This window comes from Eschscholzia californica, unplaced genomic scaffold (genome assembly GCF_041429995.1).
Source record: "Eschscholzia californica isolate CP2 unplaced genomic scaffold, dmEscCali1.0.p SCAF_1, whole genome shotgun sequence".
Lineage (NCBI taxonomy): Eukaryota > Viridiplantae > Streptophyta > Magnoliopsida > Ranunculales > Papaveraceae > Eschscholzia > Eschscholzia californica.
Window position 1 is genome coordinate 70,508,965 of NW_028238198.1, and position 13,453 is coordinate 70,522,417.

The window sequence follows — 13,453 nt, forward strand, 5'->3', positions numbered from 1 at the left end:
CCGAGTTAGTAATCTGACTTTCCTGACAATATATTACACATATCTCCAAATATATTATTCTTGTTAACTAACAATCAGGACTAACATAGGCCACTTAAACATAAAATGTCATGTTTACTTTGTTACTTTTACCTTCCTCAAAAGGGTGCCGCTAAAGGGACCGGAGAGGTGCTGTTAGCAACCAGGGAAGAGATTGACCAAGGTCAATCTCTTTTGACCGCAAACATCTATTAACAACCGATTACAAAGGAAAACGATCGACCAGTCCGAAAGTCAAAACAAGAGTTTGGACTCGGACAAGTCGAATCCCTTGCTTTGCGTTTTACACTGACTAGTCCAACGCTCTCGTGCGGGCCAGTTCGAGTTGTTATCTTGCTCAACGAGAAAACTAACATTTATATGAGGAGTGTACTAGCTTTGATTTCGAGTCGGAAGACATGAATCTCCTGTATTCTCAGGTCAAAATGTGTGGATCCGTCATCTAGTTCAGATTTTGATTTAATGGTGAATGTAAAAATAGTCTCTGTTACAGCCTTGTTAGAGAAGCAAAGAAAGGAACGAAAGAATTTAGACAAACAAGCTTCAACTTCGTGTCTCTCTCTAATCCCTAGGACGACGAGAGAGGAAATAATTGGTTGTAACTTCTAACAAAACAAACACATCTTAAAAATTCGATGCCCGTTGTGGAGAAGTATTAATTTCTCTCTCTAGAAATTTAGTTATCGGTAAAGAAGAAAGAAGTGGAAGGGGCACAGGGTTTACAGAAGAAGAAAATAGTTGTAACTTCTAGGACACATCTTTTTTTTCTTAAAAATTCGATGCCCGCTGCGGAGATGGATTGATTTCTCTCTCTAGAAATTCAGAAGAAGAAAAAATTATCTGAAGAGAGTAATGAATTGGTTGTAGCTTCTAACAAAACAAACACATCTTCTTAAAACTCGTTGTGGAGAAGGATTAGCTTCTCTCTCTAAAAATTTAGTTATTGGTAAAGAAGAAGAAATAAGTAGAAGGGGCCTAGGGTCTATGAAGAAGAAAATGAGAGAATATGTGGAGAACTTAAATTAAAAATTCTAATTTTTGGAGAGAATGAGCGATATATATTAGAGTAACATCTCCCTAAAAATTGTTGTCTGTATAAGATTTCTAATTTTATCCGTTGTTCATATAAAATTATTATACACATAAGCTATATGGTTGTCCATATATTAACCACCAAAAATAAGAAGGGAGGACGCGTAGGACGCCTAACCCGGGTCGGATAGTAATTTCTCTGGGTGCCTTTAGCTGCTCCCTCCTCTAAATTCACTAAGTTCCTTAAATGAAAAATGATAAACGTTTTCAGTTTTAATGTACAGATTAACTCAAAATTTCATTATTATCTTCTAATCACATGAAGAAGTGGAGAGAATGAGTGAAGCTGTAATAAAGTAGTAGCCTAGTAGGTGATGGAACAAAGTAGCCGTGCAAACTACGCGCTATCTCTCTTTCTCTCAAGATGTAAAAAACTTTGCTTCTTATAATCGCCACGTCTCCTCGTACTCGAGGAGGAACTTACCCCTTCCGCTATTAAATCAATTTAATAACTTTTTTTTTTTTTTTTTTTGTTGAAAAATCAATTTAATAACTTACTTTCAAGTCCGCCCACTTTGATTATACCACTACCAACTAGTTTTACCACTTTACCGTCACTCCAGTCTTTTAGAGAGAGAAAGTGATAGAGAGAGAGAGAGAGAGAGAGAGAACAAAGAGAACAAAAGAAACGAGAAGAAAATAAAAAAGAGAAAGCATTTCATTCTTACCTTCTTCTCTCCTCAACCATTCTTCTTCTTCTTCTTCTTGGTTGATCGTTATGGATTTCCATATCCATGGCGTCTTTTACAAAATCATCATCGTCCTCTTTTACTTTTGTTTTCTATCCGTGGCCGGAATCTATGCTACATTGCCGGAAAATTCGACTCATAAGTCTTCTTCTAATTCGTTGAATTCGGTTCAGATTAATTCTAATTCAGTTCTCGTTGCTCTTCTTGACTCACACTACACTGAGCTATCTGAGTTAGTCGAGAAAGCTCTGTTACTACAGACATTGGAAGAAGCTGTTGGTAAACACAATCTCACGATTTTTGCCCCAAAAAATGAAGCTCTTGAACGAGATCTTGATCCTGAGTTTAAGAGATTTCTTCTTGAACCTGGTAACATCAAATCTCTACAGAAACTTCTTCTGTTTCATGTTATTCCTAATCGAATTAGATCGTCTGAGTGGCCTAGTTCAGAGTCTGACGAGTCATTCAAACACGTAACGCTCTCTACCGAACATCTTCACCTAACGAACAAAGATTCAGGCTGGAAGGTCGATCTCGCGGCGGTGATTCATCCAGACGCCGTGGTTCGTCCTGACGGAGTCATCCACGGAATCGAACGCCTATTAATTCCGCGATCTGTTCAAGAAGATTTCAACCGTCGAAGGAATCTCGGTTCTATCTCAGCCGTTTTACCGACAGGAGCACCAGAGGTTGATCCTAGAACGAATCGGCTGAAAAAAACAGTCGCACCGGTTCCAGCCGGTTCGCCGCCGGCTCTACCGATTCAGGACGCAATGGCACCCGGTCCATCACTAGCACCGGCTCCAGCACCAGGTCCAGGGGGACCGCGCCACCACTTCGACGGACATAGCCAGGTGAAGGATTTCATCCAAACCCTAATGCATTATGGAGGTTACAACGAAATGGCTGATATTCTAGTAAACTTAACTTCATTAGCCACAGAAATGGGGAAATTAGTTTCAGAAGGTTACGTAATTACAGTTCTAGCCCCTAACGATGAAGCAATGTCTAGATTGACGACGGACCAGTTGAGTGAGCCTGGTGCGCCGGAACAGATAATGTATTACCACATAATCCCAGAGTATCAAACTGAAGAAAGTATGTATAATGCTGTTAGGAGATTTGGTAAAGTTCAATATGATACTTTGAGATTACCACATAAAGTTGTAGCTCAGGAAGCTGATGGGTCTGTTAAATTTGGGAATGGTGATGAATCTGCTTATCTATTTGATCCTGATATTTTCACTGATGGTCGAATATCAGTTCAAGGAATTGATGGTGTTTTGTTTCCTCCTAATGAAGAATCAAAATCTGAAACAAAAACAATCGAGTCAAAAACAAAGATTTCTTCAGTTAAACCAAGAAGAGGTGCGTTTCCCCTTTCATCCCTTTTCCAATTTTTGATTGTTAATGTTCTACACAGTTAGTAGTTTTGATTTTAAGGCGTTAGTTCAGGAGGTCGGAAACCATACCTCAAAGTTTCACTTTCCAGCTAATGCTAGAGTCAGATTCCGGCAACCTTAATGTCTGAATCATTTATTTTGTGGGTCAGATACTTCACTAGTGTATCAGTGTATGTTTAGGTATAATGCTCTTACCTGAGAATTACCATCTTAGGACTGAGCAAGATTACAATAATGTATATTAGGTTGGTTGCTCATTGTTTTATGGGGTATTATAGTCACGATGAGAGTAATTCGACATTTACGATAAGGTCCAAAACCCATTCATTACTTACGAACTTTACAAGGAACAGTGATAGTAGGAAAATTGTTATCAATCACACCAATTAGCTGTCCGTTTATTGGATTTTTCCCTGCTACAATTATAATGTGAAGGCTGTAAATCGTTGATCTTGAATCTACAATTCTGTTCTATTGTGGTTGATATATACTTATATGTAACATGTCATTCACTTGTTTGTTTAAGGTCGCTTTCGTCAACCACATCGTTCCCTGTGGTCCTATACTCCTTCGCTACACATTTAGGTGAAAATGTCAACCATTTGAGAGTAAAGTTAGGGTGATATTAACGCTTATGTAGATGTGTTCTGGAGGGAAAAAGAAAGGAGAGAGATAGTGCGGCTGTTAATGAACTAGTGAGACCTAATTAATTTGAGTGGAGTTTAGCCCGTACATCTACCCATTTAGGTGTTGTAAAATGAGCCACTGGATCAATTGTTCTTGAGAATCTCAAGACAAAAAAAATACTAAATCCTAAAATTGTTCCACAAACCCCAGATCCGATGGTCCAACTTGTGCCACGAAGGGATGCAACTAGATGCACAACAAACCTAAAGGTCTCTACGTCTAGAATTTTCTTTTATAAATCATGGGTGGTCTCTACGTCTAGAATTTTCTTTTATAAATCATGGGTGGTCTCTACGTCTAGAATTTTCTTTTATAAATCATGGGTGAAGGTGAGAATTCAATAAACGGACAGAGATTTCAAATGTGACTTTTGAAGCCTGTCCGAAATACATGGCCGTTTGATTAAATATTTAGTTTTCACCTGTGATTCTATTTGCTTAGCGAGTAAAAAGTAGAGATAGTAGTAGTAAAAGAGAGAAAGGACAACGCGTAAAGTCTAGCTGTTGTTTGTGGTGGTGGTGGTACAAGCTGCAAGTAAGGTTTTGCTGTTTTCTGGTTTTGAGAATCTAAATTCCTCACCGACACTTTTTATAACTCCAACAAATAATATTTATTAATTAGTCGAACAACATGATTTGCTTTTGTTTGTTCTTGAGTTTCAATATATTTAATCAACAGTTGAATTAATTGCCCATAGGTTTTGGTTATTATATTTAATGATTAGTCTACTCTGAACCAAACCCAATTTAATTATTTAGTATTATTGATGAATACTGCTACAATATATTAATCGGTTCTAATGTACGTGCAGGGAAATTGCTGGAAGTAACTTGCAGAATGCTAGGGGCGTTCGGTCAGGATTCACGTTTCATCTCCTGCCAATGAAAACACATTTTACACCAACAATACCAAACTCTTTGAAGCAAAGAAAGGTATGCCAAATCTATACGCCATCTTTCCCTTTTCACATAATGTAAAACTTCGGACATTTCAAAACCCTAATTCCCAACTCGACGACCAACCCTAGCTAGAAGCTTGTTCGGGTGAGTTAAGGTTAGGCTCGAGAGATGCACATGTTATCATCTACTGTAGTTTACTTGCAAATCAAATCATCGAAAAGGGACTCCTCAAAGAACCATGAAGTATTGCTTATTTTTTTTTTCCAAAAAGCATAGACCTAAAATGAGTGTGCTCCCAATCCCAAATAACATTTTATGTAGTCATTTTATGGGATTGAATATTGAAAGATACTACTACTCCACTTAAAAGAGTATTACTTATGATGATAATATAATATGATGGGTACAGGTAATGTTACAGGCTAGCTGCATCCATTCCAGATTGATGGAAAAGCAAAGAAAAAGAAAGGAGAGGTGTACAGAGTGTTTCAATTGAATGAAGGACCCCACACGGATTAATGGGGTCAACTACACAAATATATGTATTTTTTTTTTGTTTAAGGGGAAAAAATTAAATCCATTTTGGTATTCTTTTTGTTTGGTGATTATTTTGTTCTTTGCAATGAAAAGCTTTAGAAAAAGTTTTCATTGGTAATTTGGTATTCCTATTACTAGTTTTTTTTTATTATTAAACATATGTGCATGTTAAAAAGTACAATACAAAACCTCATTTTTCTCTCTTTGTTTTGTTCTCTTTCTCTTTTTTGATCTATGTATGAGATGAACATATTAAGAATAATAAGCTGTTGAGCTTCAACACTCTTTTCAGCAGATTGATATTGTAATTTAGTTGATTTTCGTTCGTCGATTGGACAAACGAAGAAGATGAAGATTTTAGAGATAAACGTTTTATTTTGTCATACCTACCATATCCACCATTGTGTTCTTAAAACAATGTTAGTCTCCTTCCTATCCGTGGTGGTAAGAACGAATCTGCCTAAAGTTCATCCAGTGTCGAATTATATGTAATCTTACAAGAAATTCAGAATCAATCTTTTCATGTATTTTGTGTTCATATATCTTACCGGAAGGTTTTCTGAATTGACTTGTGAGGAAATGCTCTTAGGTATATGTAGCAAGGAAGTCCGAAACATTTATCTTTAGGAAGTTTTTAGGGCAAAACCAGAATATTTCAGGCCCAATTTCGTAACTTCCATAGTCATTATAAGCACTCTGGTAGCTGAATTTTGTGAAAGGTAGTGTGGGGCGCCTTCAGACTATACCCCTTGTTCTTAATACAGAAATTCTAGAGTCACTCTTATATAGTTAGGCCTAGCTGAATGTCAAAATGCCTTCACTTTGAAGTCCAAGCTTTTGTAATTTCAGGGTACGTTCCACCTGAAGTCAACACATGCCGAGAGTGTTTGTTGTTTAACAGATTAGTAATTGTTAAGGTTGTGGTCATCCAACTCAAAATCAATTAACAATGAGTGGAAATGACCCCAGACGTTACATTCTTGATTGCTAAATCGCCCTTCTCCCATGACAATTCTCACTGTAACATGTGTACCTCTCTATTGCAGAGAGAAGAAGATGAATCCCAATTTTAGAGGTTCAAGGTACTCCAAAATTAAAACTCACACCGAATGATTAGCGTTTCTTAGTTCTTACTTCTCCAACGAGAAGAAAATGTATCTTCTATTGGTTATCAACTTAGTCCCAATCGTAAAACTTCAAAACAATTACAAGAATACTGCAAAACTTTTGTTTTGGAATTGTAATACTCAAAACGTCAGTATCTCAAGTTAAGAGACATATACATGATACATGTTACTACTCAACTAAAATGAGTTTCACATTAATGCACTACTTCATCTCATCTACACACCAAAATTACAAAAATAAAAACAAAAAATAAAAACAAATAGGTATATTCGTTCGTCGTAATCACATCTCTCTCTCCCTAGTAATTCCACTTGGTTCCTCCCACTACCCTCAACTTTTCCATGCACAACAAGAAAAAAAAAGGTAAAAAAATAAAATTATTCCTTATCTTGATACTAGCTATAACCCGTGCCTCCGGCACGGATATTTTAATCGAGCACTTTACGAGCAGAAGTACAAATATGATGGTGAAAAAATACATAAAAAAGACACAGTAACAAAAAATGCAACAGTATCGCTAAAGAAAAATATAAGATAATAAATTCACCATGTCAGTTCAATAAAATACACAAGTTTCATGTGCAGGCATCTCACCCGCTGGTGCAATAAGTTGATCACTATCCCCTACAATAAATTGGGATAACTCCATTGTAGTCATATGTGATAGCATTCAGCAACCAATATACCAAGTAAATAGCACCTTTTAATACATATGGACAATGTCTGAAGTGACAACTAAACTCTAACATGAATCTCTAATTAAATGAAAGACAGTTACTTATTTTTTAGTGTCCTGCGAACTCTTCACAAAACTTTTTCTTGATTTGTTTTTAGACAAACCGTTCTCATGTGAGTGTATGATCTGTTTAGTCTAAGACTTGGAAAGTGATTGTACCAAATCACTTCAAATATATTATGTAGTAAACAAAAGCTACTGGATGGATTGAGATGATACTCAAAAATTGTAATCAAACATAAAATGGTTCCAAAATAGCAATAACAATTTTAAAAAGTGAGATTTTTATGGCTTACTCAGGGCAAGTATTAAGCATAAGCTCAACAGAATTATTCGAAGGATGGCGAAGTTTCTTCTCTTCTTCTTCTTCTTCATCTTCAAGCACCTTCAACCATAAAATAGTACGAACTCTCTCTCGCGGTATCGGATAATCTTTCGCCTCTCAACTATATGAACTTTAGGATCCTCCTTATGCAATTTATATATTTCAGCCTTCTCAGAATCCTTCAAATAAGATCCTCTCACACCAGGTTGTATTACTTGCTTTAACAATACATTTATTTCTTTCAGTTTCTCTCTTCATCTAATTACAAACGCTCTACTCCTCTTATTCTCCTTTTTCAGCTCTGACGCTTCACCTTTTTACATCTTCCGGTAGAGATGGACGACATTCGTGCCACCATTTCTGCAGTGACCTCCCATCCGAAAACTTCTTCATCGAAATGCTATTTCGTTTAATAGTCCACCATGATGAGAACTAAGATAGTAGAAGAAACACCCAATGTCTCCAGAAGCAACCACATACTTCTAGCAAGGTTTTATATAAAATAGTCAGTAACATACTTTATTTGAGGAGTTGAAAGCTTACTAATCCTCCTTTTTTGTATAGGTACTGTGACTGCCCACTAAATTCTATAGCTACTTTGCTAATTAATAACAACAGAATTACTCGTACAAGTCCTACTCTAACAGTTTATCAAGCACTGATCCGAAGGTTCTTCTACAAAAACAAAACAAATTCATAAGTTAAATAATGGCAATTAAAACCCGATAGACAATTGTGGTTACGTAACCAACAGATGATTACTCCGAAAGGGAGATTTCATATGCAAAAGACCTCAAGTAATCGCCATCTAGACCTGCAACAATAACGGCCTTCCCATCATGATCAGCTGCTTTACTGAAGAAATCGTAAAGGTATTCAAAGAATTGAGCTTCATCAATTCGTATGACATTCACCTACAAAGATATGTGGGTCCAATTAAAAACCTAACGCAGCTCTGGACTGTTTAGTTTGGTTCATGAGTAACCTTAGAGACAGATCAAACTCTGCAATAAACCAAGCCTAATCCAAGTTTGAAAAACTCAATAAGGCCCCATTCCCTTTCTCCCCTATGTTTTATTCACTTTTATTCTATATTATAGAAAGAACTTTAGAGTGGTAGTAGAAAAAATGCATTATATTTTATCTTGTACTATGTAATTGATGTTATATTTGTAATTTGTGTATATACGAGTATGTGTTAAAGAAATAACTGTAGACAAGTTGGTACAGTGATTCTCAAGTCTTTCGGCTAGTTCAAGCATCAGGCTTGGTCAAGCCAGTCCTTATCCTAACTACTTATGCCCCAACAACACTCTGCCTAGAAACAACACAATTGATTTTGTTGAATATTTCATACAAACAAAACCCACCTTATCATAAGCATCAACTCCAAGCTTTTGCCCGAATGAAGATAGATCAGGCAAAGCCCAGCATGGCAGTCTTGCCCCATCATGAGTTACAACAGATTCAAGTCTGAATCTGGTATCCTCGTTTGATTTTATCAACACTACATTTCTGCACCAGTAAAAATCCACAAGTTAAAATCTAGAATACTTGAAATGGTGGTTTTATTTACTACTCTTAGATAGCATTAGATGTTTCTAATTAAACTATGTACTCAATTTGTGTTCGCCGACGAAAGAGTAATGAAAACTTAAAGCTACACTTCTTCCCCACTGTCCTCTCTCGCTCGCTCCATTTTGAGTATATCAACTTCTCATAGTCCAGCTACCCCTGTAAAAAAAAATGAGATCCCGTTAAGAGTCTAGCAGATATTTCAGTAAATTATTTTTGAGAATTCCATAGTTTAAACATTGCCCGTTAAGATACTTACCTTTTACTTGGGGCTTCTAAGGACAATGACGACAAAATCACCACGGAGGAACATCTTCGAGATGAACCTGTGAAAAACAAAAGAAGCATAAATTAGGTTGTCAACATATCATCGAAAATATAAAGTAAATGTAACATACAATACATATCGGACAAATAGGCCAAACTTCCGCAAGAATTTCACATTTTTTTCAAAGAAAATCCTCTAAAGGACAACTGAAACTTCCTAAGCTTTATCAGAGAGAGAGATGGAAGTTTAGAGATCTTACTTTGTGTAATGAGATTATTGTTGTTGTAATTATATCTCTACCCGTATATATAGAGAATGACTCACCACTTGTATCTAGAAGCTTAGCTTCAGAATAATGTGTCAAACCCGCATTATTCTGAACCTCAACTTGGAAATCGGTGGAGGTGTATTTTGCAGCCGCTTTCTTAGTCTTTGCTTCCATAAACACATCAAATCGCCTATCATGATCAGAGATAGAAATAGTGGCATTCGTTTGCCACAAAAACCTGATAACAAATGGAATCAATGAAGGGGAATGAAAAGAAAAAATAATAATAGTAGAGATCATATCATTAAAGACCACTACTGACACAACAAAAAGTGACTCACATATAGTATTAGTTAAATGCAGAAGAACGATAAATGAAGAATGTGCAAGCCACTTTGCGCACCACAACATCTAACGAGAGAACCTAGTTTTTTGCAGTAGCACAATTCTGGAAATACGAAGAAGTTGCCGCTCTTGAGCCTAATGTATCGATATTTCATTTGCGTGAATATGATGTATTGTAACACATCATGTATTTAAGTTAACATAGTAATTTCATCAATCACGTTAACTAAGAATGTATTTCCATTTGATATCTATTTGATCCTAAGAAGAGAAGATGTGATATATATGTTTCTCAGTTATTGCTAACTCTAGTACATAAGTATGAAGAGATTCATATATTTGTAAAAGCAAGCTTGAACTTAACTTAAACATGTGAACTTCCTAAAACCCATCTTTTCTCAATCGCCCAGTATCAACCCAAAATCCAGTGTAAGAGTCTCAATCTGCGAGCGCTAGTAACCAATCCTCAAACACGCCCTAAATTAGAAGTTAGAATGGAAGGACAGGGAAGCGAAGGCAGATACTTGAAACAATGAAAATTTTACCTTTAGGAAACATCTGAAATATAATTATACATAACAATAGCACCATGAGAGTCTTCCCAAGTCCAGTTGACAACACCACTAATGTATTTGTAAATAGAGTTGTGTTCTTGAGAAAGCTGGTAATATCGAACTGGTGTATACTATATATACAGGAAGAATGAGAACAAAAAAAAGATTTTATTCTTAATTAACTCAAAATAGAAACTTCAACATGAAGTAAATCCCATACATACCTGGGAAATCCACGACAATCACTTACATCTTCAACATCTGCTAGTACTTGGTTTTCACAAAATTATCTAGGGTTGATGGCAGGGAGACCCATTAGATAAATTAATGTAGGAATTTTGTCAAACAAGCCAATCACCAAAAAGATTAAAACATAGAAAATTACCAAACAAGTTTGAAGCTCAGAAAAACCAACGATGAAGTGCTCCAATTGAGAGCAGTTAGGAATTAGGGCTTGAGAATCCAACAAAGGAATAATACTTACTTGATAATACTAACTTGGGAGCCATCCATGACGTTGTTGTAGACTGAAGAAGGAGATTGGGGAATTTTCTAACGTCCCACTCGGTAACGGAAAGTCTTCAATTGATGATAAAGACTTTTGGTCGTTTTTGTAACGGAACTCTTCAATGGAGGGAAGAATTCTGCCATGGTTATTTCTAATCGAAGAGTTTGGCGAAAGAAGAATTTCTAATCAATCTGGGTCGTTGATATTGACCGAGATTAGAAGAAAAGGGTCCGTTACTCCTACCTAAAGGTTAATATTAAGCTGACCGAGATTACAAGTAATATTGTAACGAGATAAAGAGGAAGTGGGTTGTAACGGCCGAGATGAAGAGGAAGTGGGGTTCTTTTACATTAATTAACCTAACTAAGAGTATAATTTTAATCTGAACGTTGAACCAGCCCGGGGAGTTTAGACGGTGTAGATTCAGAGTCTAATTTACTTTCTTACATGTAGTGGGTGAATAAATTGTATTTTTTAGGGAGGGTAATGGATCAAAGGGTGGGGATTGTATCAAAATCTCAACGGACGACCGGATTTGTCTTTCGACTTGTCCCAGTCAGCACAAAACATTGTGTTTTGTTATATAGATTAACTCTAAGAAATCAAGTTTATACCTCTGTACATGTTTTCCTAACCTTACTTCTCCTCACCATAACACTCCTGTATCTCAAATTAGAATAGATGTGTTGTGGGTTGCATTTAAAAAAATTGCAACTGTAACATTAAATGAACCACCAAATAACATTGCCTTAATTCAGATATCATCATCTATAGACCATTATATAGTAATATATCAGACAATAAAGTCTGCATTTATATGCATGAATTATGAATATTTTTCTTGGTGAAATGATCTGATACTAGAACCCCACTTCACTTAATTCATTAAAATTTGGATCTAAAGCTAGATATGTTAGCCACCATAGTAAGCATTTAATTTGACTTCCCTCCCACAAGATTCCCATATCTTAGATAGTAGTTAGATGTGAACCATCAGATAAAAGTTTGTATTCTACGAGGAGACCAGCTAAAATCACCCCAAAATTGTTGTTAAGCACCCAATCTCCTTTGAACCCAAATATCTATTGGAGCTCGGGCACGGATCGACCCGTCCAAAAGCCAAAGCAAAGATTCAGACTAGGACCAGTCTGAACCTTTGCTTTGGGGTTCAGACTGGCCAGTTCGAGTTGCCATTTTGCTTGTTTTGGGACTACTATCATATTCGGGCCTAACTTTGCTTCAAAACAAATTCTAACCTAATTTAATAGTTCAATATTAGATCTAATTTGCTGATTTAATGTTAGATCTATATATAATTTGTGTTTTAGGGTTGATGTTTTGGAATTACTTGTTTTGGGACTTTTAATCACAAATCTTCATCGATTTTCCATGGTAGTTCTTGTCGTGATGATGGTGATGAGGATAAGAAGAAGACACGAAAGAGAAGAAAAAGTCACGAAGAAGAAGAAGACACGACGAAGAAGGGAAAAAAAGAAGAAGGGAGCGACAATCAAATGGGCGCGCCCTTTCCTAATCCAAGCCATACCCGGCGCCAACAGGCACCCAGAGCGAACAACAAATTATTGGTCGGCAAGGTTTAGCCGCTTCCTTCCCTGAGTGATGAAAATGACACGGACATTTTCTACTATTTTACATCCCTGTACTGATAATAGGTGAATAATGGTGTACAAGGTCCTTGTGACTTCATCTGGTTTTTTTTATTAAAATTATTCTAACATTGTATTCTTTTTTGGGGAGATGCTACAATGACTTAGAGGGTGACTTAGAAGATAACATAATGACGTGGAGTACACTAAAAAACACTAAAAGACAATTTCTTTTGAAAGTTTGACTACCGTGGGGACCGCTTTTGTTTTAGGTGGTGTCAGTTTTGTCTTAGAACCTTTTCTTTTGACTTGTCGGAATAGCTTGTGCTTCTAAAGGCACCGAGCCAAAAGGCTGTTAGCATCCAACTCTATTAGCACCAGGCCCAACTGCTCGTTTCTCTGTTAGCACCGTCCAACTATGTAGGCACCGGTCAAAGTGGAGTTAACCCTAACCTCTCCATCCATTTCTCACAAAATCTGAAAATTGGAAATTCCAAACTTTCTCTCTCTAAGCTTTCTCACAAAATCTCACTGTCCATTTTTAATGTTTTTCTTATTTTCTTCTTCCCTTCCCCATCTTTCCTTTCCACCACCGTCAACTTCATTGACACCTCCCACACGAATTCCGGCTGTCATTTGTCTCTCTTTTTTCCCTCTCTTCTTTCCCTCTCTTTTTACTCTCTTCTATGTTCCTCCCTTTAATTAGAAGATTGTTTTGTTTGACTCATCTTAGTGATCCATTCGGGCTGATTTTTAGTCCCTTGAGTCAGAAATAATATAGGTTTGGTTGATT

At 36.5% G+C, this 13,453-nt stretch overlaps 2 protein-coding genes across 9 annotated transcripts; one reads left to right on the forward strand and one right to left on the reverse strand.

Annotated features, from left to right (window-relative positions):
* Window positions 1-1,461: 1,461 nt before the first annotated feature.
* LOC147568746 (fasciclin-like arabinogalactan protein 17) lies at window positions 1,462-5,549 on the forward strand. Its single transcript, XM_086655162.1, has 3 exons — window positions 1,462-3,188; window positions 4,722-4,842; window positions 5,219-5,549. The coding sequence occupies exons 1-2, from the start codon at window positions 1,850-1,852 to the stop codon at window positions 4,793-4,795; spliced, it is 1,413 nt and encodes a 470-aa protein (XP_086511288.1). The 5' UTR covers window positions 1,462-1,849; the 3' UTR covers window positions 4,796-4,842; window positions 5,219-5,549.
* Window positions 5,550-7,408: 1,859 nt separating this feature from the next.
* LOC147568747 (putative hexosyltransferase MUCI70) lies at window positions 7,409-11,328 on the reverse strand. Of its 8 annotated transcripts, none has more exons than XR_015231119.1 (9): window positions 10,931-11,056; window positions 10,770-10,835; window positions 10,537-10,676; window positions 9,703-10,434; window positions 9,370-9,436; window positions 9,154-9,269; window positions 8,906-9,050; window positions 8,328-8,449; window positions 7,409-8,210 (listed from the first exon to the last, which is right to left on the reverse strand). XR_015231119.1 is itself a non-coding variant. In XM_086655159.1 (7 exons), the coding sequence occupies exons 4-7, from the start codon at window positions 10,361-10,363 to the stop codon at window positions 9,245-9,247; spliced, it is 282 nt and encodes a 93-aa protein (XP_086511285.1). In that variant the 5' UTR covers window positions 10,364-10,468; window positions 10,537-10,676; window positions 10,770-10,835; window positions 11,030-11,328; the 3' UTR covers window positions 9,087-9,244. The 8 variants fall into 8 exon arrangements, 1 of the variants encoding a protein (XP_086511285.1); XR_015231118.1 differs by having other exon boundaries at window positions 9,703-10,443; XR_015231117.1 differs by having other exon boundaries at window positions 9,703-9,884; window positions 10,356-10,676; window positions 10,931-11,044.
* Between the last annotated feature and the right edge of the window lie 2,125 nt (window positions 11,329-13,453).